The sequence below is a fragment of the Erinaceus europaeus genome, chromosome 14, assembly GCF_950295315.1.
Source record: "Erinaceus europaeus chromosome 14, mEriEur2.1, whole genome shotgun sequence".
In the NCBI taxonomy this organism is placed as follows: Eukaryota; Metazoa; Chordata; class Mammalia; order Eulipotyphla; family Erinaceidae; genus Erinaceus; species Erinaceus europaeus.
In genome coordinates, this window is record NC_080175.1 from 98,698,415 (window position 1) to 98,719,844 (window position 21,430).

Consider the following 21,430-nt stretch of genomic DNA (forward strand, 5'->3'; position numbering starts at 1 on the left):
GCCTCAGAGCCCCCCAGTGTGGTGAGAGAAATAGAGACAGAGTTAGAGACGATATATAGCCTCAGAGCCCCCCAGTGTGGTGAGAGAAATAGAGACAGAGTTAGAGAGACGCTATATAGCCTCAGAGCCCCCAGTGTGGTGAGAGAAATAGAGACAGAGTTAGAGACGATATGTAGCCTCAGAGCCCCCCAGTGCGGTGAGAGAAATAGAGACAGAGTTAGAGACGATATATAGCCTCAGAGCCCCCAGTGTGGTGAGAGAAATAGAGACAGAGTTAGAGACGATATATAGCCTCAGAGCCCCCAGTGTGGTGAGAGAAATAGAGACAGAGTTAGAGACGATATGTAGCCTCAGAGCCCCCCAGTGCGTTGAGAGAAATAGAGACAGAGTTAGAGAGACGCTATATAGCCTCAGAGCCCCCCAGTGCGGTGAGGCCCCAGCTTTGGTACTCTGTTCTCTCCCAGACTCTGGCAGGTGGTGCTAGGGATTGAACCTGTGACTTCTGGGGCCTCAGCAAGAAAGTTTGATGTGCTGTGTCCTCAGCTCCAAATTTCTATCTTTATTCTCCGAGTGATGCCTTTAGTCAGCAGACAGTTACCATGTACTGTGTACTTAACTATGTACTGGGCAGGGTTTCTTAGCCTTTAATTGTATGTAGTTAAAGTAGTGTCTCCTCCACCCTGCCCCTCAGCTCTGCTTTAGGGGGGTGCTGGGGATTGCATCTGGGTATGCTGTCTCCCTAGGCCTATACTTTGCAGTCTTCTAACACTTGCAATGATGATAATACGGACTATTATTATTATTATCATCTCCAGGGTCATCTGTGGGGCTCGTTGAGTGCACTACAGACCCACTGCTCCTGAGGCCATTTTTTCATTTTTTTTTTTTTTCCTTTTTTGGATAAGACAGAGAGACATTGAGAGGGAAAGATAGAGAAGGAGAGAGAAAAATAGACACCCGCAGACCTGCTTCACCACTTGTGAAGCGACCCTCCTGAAGGTGGGAATCGGGGGTCGAACCCGGATCCATGGTCAGGTTCTTGTGTTTTTGTACTGTGTGTGCTTAACCCGGTGTGCCACCGCCCGGCCCCCATGAGTGTTATTGTCCATGTGAAAAGAAAGAAAGGCCAAGAGATTTGAAGGGACACACTTGAGGGTCACGTCGTTGGCGTTTGAATGCAGGTTCTGTTCCCCACACCTCCTCCTCTGCGTTACCCTGCTTCCCATGATTCCTAAATCCCATTCACCTAAGTATAAAATAGTAAGAAAAACACCCACTTTGTAGGCTGGTGAGGAAACTGTGCACATGAGCATTCTGCAAACGTAAATGCCTTTAAAAGCCACTATCGTACGCCCAGTTAAAACAGGCTCCATCTCGGTCGTGTGGCTTTGCAGATGTTCACCCGAGTTCCCGCTTCCCTCAGTCTTCAAACGAGTTAAGTGTAGGTGGTGCCTTCTTGTGGGGTTGTGAAGAGGAGTCAGAAATTGCCTGCTAAATGTTGGCTCTCTGCTGCTGAACTATTTGTTGTTTGTAACATTGTTTTCAGGGGAAAATACTAAGTTTGCAGAATGACTAACAGTGGGGACACATCTTTAAAGGATGTGTGTGCATGTGTGTCAAGACGAAGACGCAGGGAAGGGTGCCCGGCGGCAGGCAGCCTCGCTCAGGGAGCGCTTGGTGGCATTGACAAGTGGGTGTGGGACAGGCAGGAAGCTGGGACAAAGTAATGGCCTGTGTTTACAGAGCAAATCAGCTCTGGACTCTTCTCCTGCTGCTTTGTCCACCTACACAGCTGGTTCTGAGTGCTACCAGAGGCACACACACCTCACACCTCGTGTGTACATAGAGGATGTTCAGGAGATCACAGGCGGGGTCCTGGTGACACTGTGGAGAAGAAGCCAGTCTCTGCCTTCCCCTCAGCAGATTTCTTCAGGGACTGGGGAGGTGACTGAGTCACACAGCACCTGCTTCCTTCCCACAAGTAAGGCTCTGGGCTTGCTCAGCTCCACCTGAGCGCGGCGAGGCCGACTGGGCGCTGGAGTTGCACTTTGCTCTGGGGAGGTGACTCAACAGTCAAGTACAGGGGGCGGGACCCGGGATTTGATCTCTAGCACTTTATTAACAAAAAGAAATTATTGTAGATGGCACTGATTCTGATTGTACTGCTCATAGTTGACATCTCAGAAAAAAATATTTGCCAGATCTGAGCATCCTCGTGTTTTCTGGTTGTTATTTGAATTTGGCACCATTACCCTTTCACCTCTGGGTCACAGATAACCAGAATAGGTTGTTTTTTTTTTTTTTAATCTTTAAATCTTTATTTATTGATTGGCTAGAGACAGAGGGAAATTGAGAGGGGAGGAGAAGACAGGGGAAAAAACAGAGACACCTGCAGTCCTGCTTCCCCACTTGTGAAGCTTTCCCCCTGCAGGCGGGGACCAGGGCCTTGAACCTGGGTCCTTGCAGACTGTAATGTGTGCGCTCAGCCAGGTGTGCCACCGCCTGGCCCCTCCTCTCTCTTCTTTTGATCCACAGTACCAGCTCCTTTACTGAGAAAACAGAGGACTTGTTTATCTCCCCCATCTTGTTTTTGTTTTCTTTTAGATTATTTTATATTCCGGAGACAGAATTTATAATGACTACTATCAAAACCTGAAGGGACGAGTACATTTTACAAACAGTAATCTCAAATCTGGCGATGCCTCAATAAATGTGACGAATCTCCAGCTGTCAGACATCGGCACCTATCAGTGCAAAGTGAAGAAAGCCCCTGGCGTTGCAAATAAGAAGATCCAGCTCACCGTGCTAGGTAAGTTTTTCGTGTGTGTGATGGTGAGAGGTGAGAAAGAGTGAGGACACTGTGCAGTAGCACAACAAAACTTTTTCTTCCAGAGTGATTCTACTGTTCTCAAACAGAACCTAGCATCTTTTTGGATATTACAGAATTAAGTAATCAATGTGTGTGTGTGTGTGTGTGTGTGTGTGTGTGTGTGTGTGTGTGTGTGTGTGTCCATCCAGGATAAAGGGGCTTACAGGTAAATAAGTCTCGTGTGTGTGTGTGTGTGTGTGTGTGTGTGTGTGTGTGTGTGTCCAGGATAAAGGGGCTTACAGGTAAATAAAGAAGTCTCGGGTGTGTGTGTGTGTGTGTGTGTGTGTGTGTGTGTGTGTGTGTGTCCAGGATAAAGGGGCTTACAGGTAAATAAAGAAGTCTCGGGAGTGTGTGTGTGTGTGTGTTCAGGATAAAGGGGCTTACAGGTAAATAAAGAAGTCTCAGCTGTGTGTGTGTGTGTGTGTGTGTGTGTGTGTGTGTGTGTGTGTGTGTGTCCAGGATAAAGGGGCTTACAGGTAAATAAGTCTCGGGTGTGTGTATGTGTGTGTGTGTGTGTGTGTGTGTCCAGGATAAAGGGGCTTACAGGTAAATAAAGAAGTCTCGGGAGTGTGTGTGTGTGTGTGTGTGTGTGTGTTCAGGATAAAGGGGCTTACAGGTAAATAAAGAAGTCTCAGCTGTGTGTGTGTGTGTGTGTGTGTCCAGGATAAAGGGGCTTACAGGTAAATAAAGAAGTCTCAGGTGTGTGTGTGTGTGTGTGTGTGTGTGTGTGTCCAGGATAAAGGGGCTTACAGGTAAATAAAGAAGTCTCGGGTGTGTGTGTGTGTGTGTCCAGGATAAAGGGGCTTACAGGTAAATAAAGAAGTCTCGGGAAGGATAAGGGGAAGGCCTTCAAGCCAAAGGTAAGGGGAGCCAGGTATTTGGGTTGCCCTTTGATTAGCTCTGAGAGTATCTTCATTTTAGGCTTGAGACTACCTTTTTGAAATACTGATTTAGTTATCTAAATCTTTCGGATCCCAGTCAGTTTAAAACTGGTCTAAAGGGCGAGAAATAGCTCTCTTGGATAGTGTGCTGCTTTGCCACGAATGTAACGCCAGTCTGAGCCCAGCCACCGCTGCGTTGAAAGAGACTTCAGTGCTGTGGTATCTTTCTTCCCCTGCCTCTCTCTCTCTGTCTTTGCATGTATCATATACATGGCTTATGCATGACATATATAAATTTAAAAAAATTTTATTGTCACCAGAGTTATCACAGGGCCTCGGCACCAGGGCTGAGAACTCACTGCTCCTGACAGCCATTTTTTGAGGGAGCGAGAGAGACACACCTGCAGACCTGTTTCACCTCTCATGAAGTGCCCCCCCTGCAGGTGGGCAGCGGGTACTGCGCGTGCAGCTTTCTGTGCTATGTGCCGCTGCCCGGCACCTGGATGAGTGGGGTTTGTGTGATGTGTAGTTGGAACATTAAAATGGAGATGAGGTTCAGTGGGAGGAACAGTACGTCGGCCTCAGATCACCATTTGTCCTCCCTGAGTAGCACTGGTTTTCCATCTTCATGTGAAGGAATTATTATTGTTCACTAGGGTATTTTGTAGCTCTCTCTGGAGACAACGGAAGACATAATTAGAGGAACTTGTAAACTCCCTTGTAAATTATCGAAAGAAAAGACTGAAAAGTTTATTGCCTTCTGGAGCCTGTGGTTATACATAGGCACTCTTAACTTCTTCAAAATGAGAAACTTTGAAAGATTATTTTTCATAAATATTCTTGTAAAAGGCTACACAAAAATATTATGCGCTACCATGTAAGAAAGCAAAACTAGGGTGGGGGTAGATAGCATAATGGTTATGCAAAACGACTCAGGCCTGAGGCACTGGAGGTCCCCGGTTCAATCCCCAACACCACCAAAAACCAGAGCTGAGCAGTGCTCTGGTTAAAAAAATGAAAAACAAACAGACAAACAAAAACTAAGCAACAAAATCGTAGCTCTGTTTTGTGACAGTAAGTTTTCTTGTGTGACGTAAGACCTCTATTTGGAAATACTTGGGGAACCCACTTTATAGACAACGCCATTTACGAGATCTATTTGGCGTACCCTGGAAAGAATTAACCAAGGCAGGACTCCCCCTCCACAACATTTGAATCACTCATTTGTTTTAGACAACGAACTAGGGGGAGAATGGAGAAATATTTATGTTCTGGGTTCGGGTCTGACTTTGACCATCACTCTTTCTAATAAAGACCCTGTCGGGGCAAATATAAACTAGGGATGAGCCCCCCCTCCCAGATTGTGCACCCCCAATGGGGGCTTCGACACATCCATTCAAAATGTTCCCATAGTATGAAAGCAAAGAACCCTGAACAGGGAACCGGAAAAGGAGTAAGATAACATTGGGGTTTCTGGCTTTCTCCGTCTGCATTGAACAGGCATCTTTTTTTCCCCCTTTTATTGGGGGGAGGGGTTGATGGTTTACAGTTGACAGAAAAATACGGTATTTGCTTCATGTGTAACATTTCTCAGTTTTCCACATAACACTCTACCCGCCCAGGTCCTCCTCCATCATGTTCCAGGACCTGAACACTCCCCTCCCACACCCCAGAGTCCTTGACTTGGGTGCAGTACACCAACTCCAGTCCAAGTTCTGCTTTCTGTTTCTCAACTTCTCTCTGTGAGTGGGATCATCCCATATTCATCCTTCTGTTCTCCTTCACATAATTCCTTCACATAATTCTCCTTCACATAATTCCTTCAAGCTGATCTCCTTCACATAATTCCTTCAAGCTCCATCCAAGGGGGGGTGAAGAAGGTGATACCTCTTTTTTTTTTTAAAGTATTTTCTTTTTTTTATTATTATCTTTATTTATTGGATAGAAACAGCCAGAAATCGAGAGGGAAGGAGGAGATAGACAGAGAGACACCTGCTTCACCACTCGCAAAACTTTCCCCCTGCAGGTGGGGGGTCAGGGGCTCGAACCCGTGTCCTTTCCCACTGTAACATGTCGCTCAACCAGGTGCACCACCATCCAGCCCTAATACCTCTTTTTTTTTTAATATTTATTTTTATTTATTTATTCCCTTTTGTTGTCCTTATTGTTTTATTGTTGTAGTTATTATTGTTGTCATTGTTGTTGGATAGGACAGAGAGAAATGGAGAGGGGAGGGGGAAGACAGAGAGAGAGGGAGAGAAAGACACCTGCAAGACCTGTTTCACCGCTTATGAAGCGACACCCCTGCAGGTGGGGAGCCAGGGCTTGAACCAGGATCCTTCTGCGGGTCCTTGTGCTTAGCGCCACCTGCGCTTAACCCACTGTGCTACAGCCCGACTCCCGATACCTCTTTTTTATAAATATGTACACAGGTAAAATTTGAGTCACTTGTCTGGGCTCATATCCCAGACCCAGCCACACCTAGGATTACTTCCTTGCATAGCTTTTCTTTTGTCTTGAGAATATTTTATCTATGATAAATATGGAAATTTAACTGGGTCATGATTTTTTTTTTAATTTTAAATTCTTTTTTATTTTATAGTTTTTATTTATAAAAAGGAAACACTGACAAAAACCATGGGACAAGAGGGGTACAACTCCACACAGTTCCCACCACCAGAACTCCATATCCATATCCCATCCCCTCCCCTGATAGCTTTCCTATTCTTTATCCCTCTGGGAGTATAGACCCAGGGTCATTGTGGGATGCAGAAGGTGGAAGGTCTGGCTTCTGGAATTGCTTCCCCACTGAACATGGGTGTTGACAGGTGGATCCATACTCCCAGTCTGCCTCTCTCTTTCCCTAGTGGAGCAGGGCTCTGGGGAAGCAGGGCTCCAGGACACATTGGTGGGGTTGTCTGTCCAGGGAAGTCTGGTCGGTATCATGGTAGCATCTGGAACCTGGTGGCTGAAACAAGAGTTAAGATATAAAGCCAAACAGATTGTTGACTAATCATGAACCTAAAGGCTGGAATAATGCAGATGAAGACTTGGGGGCCTCCAGCTTTCTGGTCCTTTTTCTAGCCATGACATCATCTCCCCAGACAATAACTTGGGTCCACCTGCATATCAGATTTCAGGCTCAGGAAAAACAAACAAACAACTGGGTTGTGATTTAGAAACTAATTATACATGTTTATCAGAAGTATTGATTGTGAAATCCTAATGGGACAAGTACACCAGGAGGGATACAGTTGGCATGTATTTTTAGATTAGTTTTCAGACAACCAGAGAGAGAGAGAGAGTGTGTGTGTGTGTGTGTCTGTGTTTTGGTAAAGGAGTTGCAGAACCAGGTTGTGGGTCAAATTGGAAGCTCCTAGACTTAAGGTTTTATAGCCCAGGCCAACACATATTCTGAAACATGGGCTAGACAATATATAGTGTCAGCACACAGTGGGACTAAATACACACATGGCAGCAACTGTCATGTCAGGCAAGAGGAGTGGCCCTTCTAGCTAATTCCTTTGGATAGGTAAGAGAACCGTTAATACGGTAACTCCTTTTATTAGACCTGCGGGGAGTGACTGTGGCCAAGCAAAGTGTGTGCTCAAACCAGGGAGGGCGAGAGGGACTGAGTAGGGTGTCAAGCTGAGTTCACTGATTAGAGAGGGGAAAGTTGGTAGGTAAAAACATGTGTGACAGAGGCCCGGAATGCCTCCTGGACGCCCGATTAGGAGAGCCGGCATGTGCCTTGCCCCCTGGCAGCACTTTCTGTCAAGATGCACCAAGTAATGCATTTCAGAAGAAGCTGAACGGAGGAGATGGGAATTAGGAAAACTGATTTGGAGGGTAACTTGGTGACCACACATCGTCTGCACCTTCCTTAAGAACTCGTGAGAACTTTTGGTAGAATCCCAGTAGGTAATTTTGAACAAGAAAGATGATGCATAGTTAACCCTATGTGGACATACATAGTAGTCCCAAACTATACCCAGCTCAGCAGCATTTCTGTAGTGGCTTAGTCAGCATGGTTCTGAGGGACCTGAGAGATTTATGATCTATACAGGGCAGAAATTTTCTTTTCTAAATATTTTAAATTTTTTAAGAAAGTTGCAAAAGTACTAGCGAACCTCTGGGAATATACCAATCATCTATTGAATGAATCCTTCTAAAATTAACATTTTACAAATTCATAGTACAGTTATGAAACTGAGATGTTAATGTTGGGACAGTACTGTTAAATGAATTCAGAGCAAAATTCAGTTTTGTGCTTGAGAGAGGTTCTGGGTTTGATTCCTGGCACCATCGGTAGCCAGAATTGAATGGTGTTCTGGGGAAAAGAAAAAAAAAATCACAGCTTCTTACTGTTGTCTCTGTGCAGTGATAAGAGTCTGAGAGCCACACCATATCTGTGTCTCCTTAGTTCCCATCAGTCATGTATGCTGTTAATCCTGTTTACTGGGTGTAAGTTTGATTTGATGGGTTTCTCCACTATGATATTACTGGTTTCCCCATTGATACATGTTTTAGGAGAGTTGCTTTGAGACTATGTAAATAACCTGTTTTTCTTCACACTGTTGCCCATTGATTCTTAATAGTTGTGGCTCAATTTGGCTTCCAACTCGTGTTTTGAACTAACTGGACATAACTTTCTTGAATAGATAACATAATAATAAGGTTTATCATATTCTCTAGAGGGATTTAGAGTGTAGGTTGAGCTAGGCCACTCCATGAGGGGGTGATGATAAACTGTGTGTTGGGAGCTAACTAAAATATTGGGGTCTACTGGATTTGCTAATGATTTTGGAAGCAAATATTCTGAGGACAGTGGACAGGTACTCAGGATTCTCAGGTCAAAGAAATACTAAGGGGGCAAGATTTCAGCTGTATTCCCTCTGTTTTCACCTGTTCATCTAGCATCCAAGCTTTAGATTAGGAATTTATTTTTCTTTTTTTATTAGTGACTTAATAATGATTAACAAGATAACAGGTATAATTCTGTACAGTTCCCACCACCAGAGTTCTGCATCCCATCCCCTCCATTGGAAGCTTTCCTACCCTTTTTCCCTCTAGGAGGATGGACCAACGATCTTTATGGGGGGCAGCAGAAGTTGGAAGCCGTGGATTCTGTAATTGCTTCTCCACGGGACATGGGTGTTGGCAGGTGGAGCCAAACCCCAGCCTGTCTCTCTCTTTCCCTAGTGGGGCAGGGCTCTAGAGAGGTGAGGTTCCACGACACATTGGTGAGGTCGTCTGGCTAGGGAGGTCAGGATGGCATCATGGCAGCATCTGCAGCTTGGTGGCTGAAAGGTGCAAAGATATAAAGCAGGACAAATTGTTTAATAAACAGCAACCTACAGGTGTAGGAATAGAGTAGATGAAATGAAGGGTCTTTGTGTGGGAATAAGTGAGGAAGTCAGCTTTAAGTATGTTCCACAAGGCCCATGACTGTAGTCCTTTTTGCCTGAGCCTGCCTGACAGTTACCACACAAGTGGACTAGGGATTTCTCTTTTGCTGGGAATGGTGTGGCATTGAGTTGTACTCCTGAAATGCAGTATTGTAAACCAGCAGTACTATAATCCAAATAATTTTAATAAGAATAAAGGAAGGAAAGGGTTAATCTCCCCATGGCCTAAAGGTTGCGGTTTGATATGTAAAAGATTGTCTCCTCTCACTGAGAAGCGGGGACTCCACGCTGGGGTGTAGCACAGTCTGGTTCGGCTGTGCGTGGACTGGGAAGCTCAGAATCACTTAAACCATGACTTTCTTGAGCGACAACTTTAAATAACTTCCCAATATCTATTGGATGTACAAGAAGGGCTAGAGAGATCACATGGGGGGTGTGTGTGTGTGTGTGTGTGTGTGTGTGTGTGTGTGTGTGTCACTGTTGATGCAATAAAGTGTTGGTAGTTTGAAGAAATGGAAGAAAACAAGATATATTTCATCAAGGACTCACAGAATAAAATGACTTAAAAGTCTAACTGATATAGTCTACAGAGCATTTGGCCAGTCTGAAAAGTATGCAACACAGTTAAGTGGGTTTGTTGATCTTTACTGAAAAGTATAAGTAACGACAGAGGAAAGGGTGAAAAATAATCACATTTGGTAAGAGTTAAGAAGAAATGTTTGAAGACGTGAAATTATGACCATCTTTAAGATGTCCCTCTGGATTTGAAACAGTTTGACAGTTTCTTAAATATATCACCCAGCAGTTACCATGAGAAAGGAAGCTATGCGCTAATGTTTACACAGTGTTGTTTAGCCAAGTGTAGAACTCACGAGCCTATTAACACTTATATAGTTATAGTGAGAGAATGAAAGCCTAGCAGGAACTGTTAGCATGAAAACCAACTCGCCTGGGTCCATACTCCCAGAGGGACAAAGAATAGGAAAGCTCTCAGGGGAGGGGATGAGATACAGAGTTCTGGGGGTGGGAAGTGTGTGGAGTTGTACCCCTCTTATCCTATGGTCTTGTCAATATTTCCATTTTATAAATAAAATTTAAAAAAAAAACGCTGACTGAAAAAAAAAGAAAAAAAATCAGTTCTCTTATTTATCTGGCTGAAGGTTGTCTAAAATCATCTGCTTAGCGTGAGGAAACTTTCTAGGAAAAAGACAATTGTTGGGGTGTGTGTGTGTGTGTACATGTACATACATTGTTAAAAATGATTATCAACCTTGACTGAGAAAGCTCATTAGTAGCACAACTGACTTTTGTGCTTGAGGCACTGGGGGTCACAGGGTCGATCCCAGGCACCGCAGTGTATACCAAGTTGAACCATGCTCTGGTTAAAAAAAAAAAAAAAGATTGGCCCACACAACTAAATATGTCGATTTTATTGAATACATATTATACCTTAATAAAATTCAACAGGAGAGCTAAAATGTCATGGTTTGATCCAGTGTTGAGGTGAGTTCCAGGTACTGGGGTTAGCCCCCGTAAACAGCCAAATACATCTTTTTTAACCGGAGCCCTGCTCAGCTGTATCTTATGATGGTGCGGGGGACTGAACCTGGGACTTTGTAGCTTCAGGTATGCGAATCTGTGCATAACCATGATGCTATCTACCCCTGCCTTTCAGTTTAGTCTTTATAAGACTGCTTTCTCAGCGTTTGGAGGTTAATGCAAATGCAGATTGTTAGTTGGTGCTTGTTACACTGAGTGAATTGTCCCTGTTGTCAGCATGGTTTATTATGAATCCCTTGATTGACGGGTAACGGATGTGACATGGCACTTATTCCCAGAAGCTACCTGTCAAGCATGGACTAGAAGAATCGGTAAGGAATGGAGGGGACGCTTCCTTGAGTCTCGAGTGTCTCAGCCCGCATCAGCCTTGCTTTTTTCCAGGTGTGCCCCTGGAAAGTGGAGGGCCACAAGCCTTTCTGAGGTGCTCCTCGGTGTCCCTATTCAGTGGTTGCTTGCCTGAGCTTATTCTTACCTGTTCTGTGTTGGATAAAGCTGAGTAAACCGTAGTCTTGGTCTCGTCAGTTCTGAGCCCAGGACCACCTGCTAAGAGTCAGTGGTCATGCAGCATGCTGTGTGTTGAAGTAGTTGTTTAAACCTACCTTCTGTTCTGTTACATAAAGTTATTCATTATTTTTTCTCAGTTAAACCTTCGGGTACAAGGTGTTCCATTGATGGATCAGAAGAAATCGGAAGTGACTTCAAACTAAAATGTGAGCCCAAAGAAGGTTCACTTCCTTTACGATATGAATGGCAGAAAATGTCGAACACGCAGAAACTTCCCACCTCGTGGCTAGCAGGTACTGACTGTCAGCTGTGCAGTGCTTACCATGTGCCGCTTGAGTCTTGGGGGGGGTGTGATTCCTCAGAATCACCCCTTTTCTTGTTCTGAATCATCAAGAAATCATGGGAAGTATATCGTGACAAATCCGTGTCACAGAGCGTTAAGTGATGTTTTAATAAAGTTGATTCCATTGTTTAGTATATTTTAATTCATTTTCTTGAATATTTTCAATTGGTGGTACCGCTGATGGAAACATTTATGATTATGAATTAGTGGCTGTTATACCAGTGTGTGGCTCTTGAACATCATGCTTGATTCGTGTGGAAGACAGCTGGTTTACCCACGTCTGTGTAGACAGACAGATGCCTGCGTGCTGCTTGCTACAGTTAGTTAGCTATGCATGCCACCACCACCAGCGCAGAAATACCCCTCTGATCCTACTGTCTTGTCAGTGCTTCCATTTTATAAATTAAGAAAAAGAAAGAATACATCCATTCGTTCTCAGACTCTGTCTGACTTCGGCGTCTTGGTTATTTTTGCCTCCGTATAAATGAACTGGAGGCACAACTCTGTGCATTCTGGAGGTTTCGTATGTGGTCCCAGGCAGTTTGTTCTGCGTGTACTCTGTCTGTCTGCTTTGATCTACATCTTAAAACTAAGTAGCATTTACCTTTACTAAGAAGTCAGCAATACAGTATGGGAAAATGAGGTTTGCTCTTTCTTTTCATAGAAATGAATTCACCTGTTATATCTGTCAAAAATGCTACCACTGAGTACTCCGGGGTATACAGCTGTACCGTCAAAAACAGAGTGGGCACTGACCAGTGCATGCTTCGCCTCGATGTGGTTCCTCGTAAGTGGTTTTCTGTTGTGATCGCACTGTTTCTGTTGTCTGTCTACAGCTTCCTGTTCAGTTAGCAAGTCTGTATTGAGGCCAAGGGGTGGTGACTGAGCATAACACTCTGGCATAGTACTTAGCTTCTCCAAGTCATGGAAAAGAAAAGAAAACGAACAGTGTATCTTGTTAGTAAAACCTTCGTCATTGAAGCAACATTAAAAAAGGGTCCGGTGTCTAGGCAGCGGCTCAGCTAGTAGGGAGCGTACACATTACCTCGAGGGGGACCTGGACTCGAGTCCTTGGCCCCCTTCACTTTGTGAGTGGTGAAACAGGGTTGTAGTTTGTAGATGTCTCTTTTCTGCTCTATCAACAACTCCTCTCTCTCAACTTCTTTCTCTCTCTATTCAAAAAAGAAAGGAAGGGGGAAAAAAAAGCTACTGGGAGAAATGGATTTGTCATACAAAGCCACAACAAAAATCCTGGTGGCATTAATTTTTTTCTAAATAAAAGTTTTTTCTAAGTGTTATCAAATCATCCCTGTACATAGTACCTATGTAGTACAAACTGCCTAGAATGTTCTCATTACTTACCGACATTATTAAAGATACCTTTATATGCTGAATTCTTTTTAAATAGTGGTATCAGGAATTGAATCTGAGACCCTAGAGCCTCAGGCATGAAAATCTTGTTTTATCTTTATTAATTGGATAAAGACAGTCAGAAATTGAGAGTAAAGGGAGAGATAAAGTGTGGAAGAGAGACACCTCTAGCCCTGCTTCACCACTCTCAAAACTTTCTCCCTACAGATGGGGACAGGGGCTTGAACCCAGGTCCTTGCAAATGGTAACGTGCACTTAGCCAGGTGCGCCACCACCTGGTCCCAGGCATGAAAGTCTTTTGTTAACCACCACGCCATCTTCCCAGCCTTTAAGCCAGTTTTTTTTTTTTTAATTAAATTTTTTACTTATAGAAAAGAAACATTGACTAAACCATAGGATGGGAGGGGTACAACTGCACACAATTCCTACCACCAGAACTCCGTATCCCATCCCCTCCCCTGACAGCTTTCCTATTCTCTATCCCTCAGGGAGCATGGACCCAGGGTCATTGTGGGATGCAGAAGGTGGAAGGCCTGGCTTCTGTAATTGCTTCCCCACTGAACATGGGTGTGACAGCTTGATCCATACTCCGAGCCTGTCTCTCTCTTTCCCTAATGGAACGGGGTTCTGGGGAAGCGGGGCTCCAGGACACATTGGTGGGGTTGTCTGTCCAGGGAAGTATGGTCGGCATCATGGTAGCATCTGGAACCTGGTGGCTGAAAAGAGAGTTAACATAAAAAGCTAAACAGATTGTTGACCAATCATGGACCTAAAGGTTGGAATAGTGCAGATGAAGAGTTGGGAAGGGTCTCCATTTTGTAGATAGCTAGTAGGCTTATTTTAGTTACATTCCAAAAGGCCTGTGGCTATACTAGTGTGTGTTTGTTTGTTTGTTTGTTTGCTTGCTTGCTTGCTTGTTTTATGCCTGAACCTGAAATCTGGTATGCAGGTAGATAACTAACTGTTGTCTGGGGAGATGATGTCATGGCTGGAAAAAGGACCAGAAAGCTGGATCAGGGAAGAGTAGCTCCCTAATATGGGAAAAGGATATAAATATTGTTGACTGTAAACCCCATCGATTTGATGTGATCTGGGGCTAATATTTAGCTTAGGAGCCTGTGTGACCTCTGCATCCCTGTAGATCTGAGCTGACATTGTATGGTCATGAGTAGGAACGTTCCAAGCTGCCCCAATATCAACCCATCTTCCTCAGGTGTAGCATTGAGTATGTTGACCAGTCTCCCTTCAGAGGATGGAACATTCTCTGCCATTGTTGATCCAAGTTGAGGGCAAGGTCCTATGGGGGCCCACAAAGGGGTCTATCATGTTGTTCCTGATAGAGATGACTGGTAACAGTGGAGAGAGGGATTTATTCGAGGTCTAGGCCCAGCATGTCTGTGTGGGAATCTCAGGACTCCCCGATAAGGGCCCCAGCTGATGGGGTGGCCTGATAGTGACTAAAGAGTCATCGTTAAAGTCTGCCAGTCTCTTGCCCTTATTCACTTTGAGCTAGTTTTATCATTTGTGTGTTTGAATACAGACATAACTTGGAGATGTTGTAGATTTGCTTCATTCCACTGCAGTAACGTAAAAACTGCTATGGTAGTAGATTGCTCCCTGACTCCAAGAGAAAAAGCCAGTTTGTCTGTCTCTTCCCAGAAACACACTGAAGCCCGTCAAGCAGTACGTGTCTTTGCTTGCATGCAGATCTCTTGGGACTTTAATGATTTTCTTGTTAACATCTTATTCTAGCTTCCAATAGAGCAGGAACAATTGCAGGAGCTGTCATTGGGATTTTGCTTGCCCTTGTGCTCATCTCTCTAATCGTCTTCTGCTGCCGTAAAAAGCGCAGAGAAGAGAAATATGAAAAGGAAGTTCATCATGATATCAGGTAATAAAGTGACACACGAACCGATTGATGCCGGATGTGTAATAAATTTACTCTCTCTGAGGTATCCATTCTCTTACCTGACTGACGTGGCTGACGACTGAATGAAGGCTGTATGTGCCCTGAACACATCCGGAAGCTTTTTCTTTTCATCTCATGGTGGCTGGGTGGTGGTGCGTCTGGTTAATCACACATAGTACTAAGCTCAGGCACTTGTGAAAGGATCTGGGTTCGAGCCCCCAGCTCCCCACCTACAGAGGAATGCTTCACAAGCGGTGAAGCGGGTCTGCAGGTGTCTCTCTGTTTCCCCCCTCCTCTCTCAATTTCTGTCCTACCCAATAAAATGGAAAAAATGGCCAACAGGAACAGTGGATTTGCAGTGCCCGCACCAAGTCCCAGCAATAACCCTGGAGGCAGGAAGGGAGGAGGGAGGGAGATTCTTTTGATCTCATGTTAAAAACCAGCCAATGTCCATTGTGCCTACCCTTGGTCCTAGAGGTCTATTTCTGCACCCTATTTAAAACAAACAGCAAAAAGGCAGATGTTGAAGTTTAGGAGACCTGGTTGTGTGAGATAATAAAGATAATTTATACAACCACTAGTAATATTATTAACGTGTGTTTTATCTTTATTAAGAAATAATCGGCGGGGGTCAGGTGGTGGTGCACCGGGTTCAGCACACATAGTACAAAGCATAAGGATCCTGGTTTGAGTCCCTGGCTCCCCACCTGCAGTGGGGTCACTTCACAAGTGGTGAAGCAGGTTTGCAGGTGTCTCCCCCCCCTTAATCTCCCCCTCTCCACTCAGTTTCTCTTTGTCCTATCCAATAAAAAAGTAAATGGCCTCCAGGAGCAGTAGATTCACAGTGCTGGCACCGAGCCCCAGCGATAACCCTGGAGGCAAAAAAAAAAAAAAATTGGCAGATATCACTGTATAAGTTATATCATACAGCATGTTGTTCTAATTTAATAGAATTAGGTAACATTCTTTTTTATAAAAAAATATTCCAAGCTAGTAGATATTAACTAGAAATGCATATTAAGTAATAATAATTTTATTCATTTTTTTAACCTTAAATTTGTTAACTTTTCAGCCACATATATCAGATAACTAATTTTTATAACAGGAATCATTTCTGTTGCTTTTAATCCTTTATTAATTGAAGTATTGTATGTCTATAACTAAGATTATCTTTTTATGTGATTTAATACTGATTTACAGATTGTAAGATAATATGGGGATAATTCCCACCACCAGAGCTCTGGGTCCCACCCCCTCCACTGGAAACTGCAGTAGTTCTCCCAAGGTCACAGATAATTCTATCTAAAACTGTCAATTTCTATGTATATTTTTCCCAATGATTTGTTGCCTTATGTTTTATTAATGATTTACAAGATTGTAAGATCACAGGGGTACAGTTCCACACAGTTCCCACCACCAGAGTTCTGTGTCCCATCCCCTCCATCGGAAGCTTCCCTATTCTTTATCCCACCAGGAATATGGACTGAAATATTTTTAAAAATTTTTTATTATCTTTATGTTTTTATTTATTGGATAGAGACAGCCCGAAAGTGAGAGGAGGGAAAGATAGAGAGGGAGAGAGACAGACAGCCACCTACAGACCTGCTTCACCACTTGTGAAGCTTTCTCCCTGAAGGTGGGGGGGACTGGGGGCTTCACCCTGAGTCCTCACATAAACTTCTTAAAAATAAAAAAAGTCCTCACTGAAATCCTTTTGGGCTGCAGAAGGTAGTTCTTTCTGGCTTGTGTCATTGCTTCTTTGCTTATCATGGATGTTGGCGGGCCATTCCATACCCCCAGCATAACAGTATTATCTTGATCCGGACTAGAACATGACTCTCTGTAAGTCAATAGTACAGAATCACATTTTAAAAACATTTATGTGTGAAGATACGCTGTAAATGATCTGTTAGGAGAGAACCATTCGTTTTAACCTTTTTGTACTTGCTTTTTGCATCCGATACATTTTCATATGCCTAGGTCTTAAAATAGTAGTCTTGCCGTAGCCTACCCATGGTCTGTAGCTTACACAGTTGTCAGTTTTTGTTTGGTTTTGAATCTGTTTTTTAACCTGGTCACCTCTGCTGTCTTAGGGAAGACGTCCCCCCTCCCAAAAGCCGCACGTCCACAGCCAGGAGCTACATCGGCAGTAATCACTCATCGCTGGGATCCATGTCTCCTTCCAACATGGAAGGATATTCCAAGACTCAGTATAACCAGGTGCCGAGTGAAGACTTTGAACGTGCGCCTCAGAGTCCGACTCTCCCACCAGCCAAGGTAGCTGCCCCCAATCTGAGCAGGATGGGAGCGGTGCCTGTCATGATCCCAGCACAGAGCAAGGACGGGTCTATAGTGTAGAGCTCTGCACCTTCACCGCACCTGCTCTCCGCATCACTTTCCTGCTCCTGAAGCCAAAACCTGTCAGTTCTCAATGTTGTTCCTAGCCTCACAATTTATGAGAAAGAAATTAACTGTAAACTGTAAGAAATGTACTTCAAAAAGTTTGGTTTGGTTACATTGCAATAATAAAGGCATGCCAGTTACTAAAGACATAGTCACCATCCTGGAAAAGACCTCCTATAGGAGTTTGATTTTTATCGATTTCTGAGTATCTGCACCTCTGAGTAAAATGTAGCACTTTGAACACGAAGTCACAGGTGAAGAAACTGGTGAACTGATATGCACACCAAGATGATACTTGAATCACCTGAAAAGGGGTACTTTGTTGTTTCTACTGTTATTTCTAGGGTCTTGAATTCATGACTCCCTTCTCAAACTGGTTTTAAAAACGGTCATGGTGAAAACACTTATGTACATCTGTGTTCTTGTTTTTATAGCTTTCCTGAAAACTCTTAAGTGTGTTTGGGATATATTTCTAATGTGGAAAACACTGCAGTGTTCTTCCGAGTCATGCATTTACCTTGTGTATGGGATCAGTTCCTGTCTAACAGGCAGATGACTGTAGGCGCAGGGGGGCAAAGGTAAATAAAGCCGCTTCATCTAGAAAATGTGCTGCTGACTGCATAGGTTAGTAGCAGTGACACGAGCAGTGCAATCGTGGGGACAGGTAGTACTGAGGAGTGATCTGCTGACGCGCTGAGCCCCGTGCACTAGCCTCAAAGCAGTGACCAGTCAGATCAAGGATGTAGTGTTTTGCATTTCTGAACAAAATATTAACTGCCTACCTGAGGTGATATTTTTCTAGTAAGATTCAAAACAGCTCGTTATTTATCAGCTACAGATAGAAATTCTGATTATTGCCTCCAGATTTTTTTTTTTTCATGCCTTAGCATTTTGTTTTTGAACGGTGTTGTATATGGATGTGTGTATATAAACATGTGTTCTGGGAAAATTTACTCTCTTGAATGCAGTTCCTGGTGAGTCTTTTCTTCATAGAGTCAGTGGTGAAAGACAAGTAAGCAAGCTAGTAAGTGTCCTCCCTCGGGCCTGTGGCGCACTTGGGAGGATGTCCAGCTGCTGCTGTATGTCGGCTGTATGGCCGACGCACACGGCTTTGCGTAGCTGCAGCAAATCAAGCTGAGCTCTGAGAAGTCTGGGTCTTAGTTTTGTGAAAGTGATTTTATTCTTTAAAGATAAGATAAGTGAAAAAGAAGAGGAGTAGAAGGAATGCTCCTAACTGCCAAATGTGTTAAATACTGTTTTAGAGAAGAAAGTGAGTTTACTGTATTTCCCTTCAGATTGTGAGGGAGTGTGGAAATAGTAGAATGAACCGACAGTTTATTAATAGTAAACAAGTTCTGCAATCAGTTATTTCACTAGCTCTATGACCTTCTCCCTAGATTTTAGTAGGGAGTTGGTTTCTGTTCATCTCTTTGGGTGCTGTGATGGAAAATGCCACATTATAAATTCATGTTGGCATGAATTTACAGTTAGGCGGAGTATTGTGTATACTTTTTCATGGTAAACTTAAGCTGAATGTCTATGTAATGGCTTAGCGTATAGTTTTACATATTTGGAAGCATTTTTACATAGGATTTTGACCTTACGTAGCCATAGTGCTTCTACACTTGTGTTAACATTTTCATCTGTGCCTTTTTGGTCATTTAATTTTTCTTAGGAGTTTCTGGTGCCTATGAACTAGCTATCACCTGGCCGGTGCGTAGAGGTGAAGGTACTGTTCTTTACAGCACGTCACTGTGAGACCGCTCTAGACTCATGCTTTCAACCTTGCCGTCTCTTCTTTTCTTTCTGGATGCAACTGAATTAATTGTGTCATTCCTAAAGAAAGATTTTAGAATTTCACTGTGCTCAGCACTCTTTATGTTTCTGACTTTATAGCTATTTGAATGCTAATTGGCCTATTTGATATGAACAAAATTATAAGATATTATATGAACTGATACAAACTCTTAATAGTCCAGCTTCCCTGTAATGAAGATCGTGTCAAACTGAATATAATCAGACTCCCTCTTTCACTCTTAGACGAGGATTTGGCTATAAGTCAATCAGAACCGAATTTTTGAAGTGCTTTCAGTTGCGATCCAAACCATTTATAGCCTGAGAAAGGAGCTCTTACCAAGTCAGTTCATGACTTGAAGACACCTATTGGATGTGACTGGATTCCAACACTAGAATTCAACCAGCAGTTGTCATTGTGAATTCTAGTCAATTGAAAGGTCTGATGGTGCTAACTTTCAAAATAATTGTCACTGGTGACTTTTCCATCGGGCATATTTACTCTAACAACCCTGTAGGTAATCATCAGGTAGTTCAACAAAAAGTTATTGTTCAGTCGTTTTTATTATTAAACGCAACAGCTTTGGTTGAGGACAGCACTGTATCTTCAAAGCAAAATTAACAGCTTCTATTTATTTTACACCTGGGAGACTTGACACCATCTTTTTGAAAGTTAAGTGGTGTGACCTGAAATGTTGAAAAGACATCATACCATTGACTATTTAGTTTTGTGCTTTGTGTAGTTTACAAATGTTTTCTTGAAGTAATATAACTTTATAACAGATCTTACTGGCAAGCTTATTAATATCCTTCTATTAGACAAAACGTTTTTGTTGTCCTTATTGATTACATTGACCAGATATTCCAGGAAAATCATACCTTAACATCTGGGCTGTCTGCCTTGAATGTTGTTACGGTGGAAACACAACCTGTGTGTGTCTTGGGGTAGGGGAGGGAAGATTATTTGGTTGTATGAATATGTATGAATATGAAAAATACTTGCTTTTATTAAAAATAACTTTTAAAGATTAAACTTTAGAATTTGCGACAACTGAAGGGGCGAGTAAGATTTTGATTCAGCATTAAAAAAGGAATCATTTTGCATGAAGGTGGATATCAAATTCTGTGATAGATGGCTTCTTAAAAGAACACTTCTTTTTTTGTGTGCATGTAGCATGTCAATTGGAAGTTATGTGAATGTTTATAAAGGTTTTCTTTTTTCATCTCAACAGTATTTAGGGCTTTCAGATGCCTTATTCATCCATATTTTATGTGGTCAATGTTTCGGTGTGTCACACAGGAGTAGTTTGTAGAGAAGTTTACCCTTTCTAGTGATGTGTGACACTATATATATGTATATACATCTTTATGATATTCCTGTGTTGCGTAGTATATAAATGTTCTGGGCAAGTTTAATATTTCAAATGCCTCTGTATCTTCTTGCAATAAAGGCAACATGTTCTGCAGTTGGACTTTTTACTTGTTTGCCTGTTTTGACACTAACAAGTCTGTACCTGAGCACAAATTTGACTTACAAATGTTAAAAAATCAGGGAAGAATAAATTTATGAATTGTGGTTCCGTTTGCCTAGTGGGTGGTAACACTGGCAAATACTTTTACAAGATACTCAATTTTGATGTTTTTTGTTTTGTTTTAAGAGTACAGCGAATGTCACTTTGGTTCTCCTTTTGTATTGAACATCTTAAGCTTCAGTTAAGGGAGAATATAGGTGTTTTCTACTTACTCACAGGTGTTAAGAGAACCACAATTCATTCATTCACTCTTTCTTATTCCTAACTGTGAATTTTTGTTATAATTACATTGTACAAGTGAGAAGAAACACTTGACACTTGACATTACACAAGTAGAGAATGGTAATGTCAGTGTCAAAAATGACTTTGCATCTAAAGTTTCTGGTACATACATCCAATGGTGCAGATTTCAAAATTTGTAAACACAAAATTTGTTTTAAAAAACCAAAAACTTGCTCTAGTTTTGTGACATTGTGTACTTTTGAAATAAAATCAAGAAAGCCGTTTCGTGCCTCATGGTGTGGCTTCACTGTGCCCTTACAGAATATCTACTTAATAAGGCTGCAATAAGCTATTTCTCCTTTCACTTCCTTTAATAAACAGACTAGAGATCACAACGATCAGACATCTATGAAATACGTCAACTCTATTTCCCCACTCCTGTCCATTCATATAGCAATACATAGTGTATTTAACTTGGGGTTGATACCTCCAAAGTTCAGTGTTCATTTTGTCATTTATAGCATAAGTTGAGTTCTTCCAATCTTACATATTACTACACACACACCAAGTTAGTTCTCCAGCTGTTTTTATTGATTTTTGAAAGCCAGGATGAAGTGGTAGCCATTATGAATGA

General features: G+C 42.7%; 1 protein-coding gene across 1 annotated transcript in view; it reads left to right on the forward strand.

The window, feature by feature from the left end:
* CXADR (CXADR Ig-like cell adhesion molecule) overlaps nt 1–21,079 on the forward strand; it is a 51,900-nt gene extending 30,821 nt beyond the window's left edge. Inside the window, exons 3-7 of the mRNA XM_060172163.1 lie at nt 2,605–2,809; nt 11,360–11,515; nt 12,230–12,352; nt 14,689–14,827; nt 16,939–21,079. Of these exons, the coding sequence (XP_060028146.1) occupies nt 2,605–2,809; nt 11,360–11,515; nt 12,230–12,352; nt 14,689–14,827; nt 16,939–17,203 (888 nt within the window). The 3' untranslated portion in view covers nt 17,204–21,079. The remainder of the gene's footprint in view (nt 1–2,604; nt 2,810–11,359; nt 11,516–12,229; nt 12,353–14,688; nt 14,828–16,938) is intronic.
* Nucleotides 21,080–21,430: the final 351 nt, after the last annotated feature.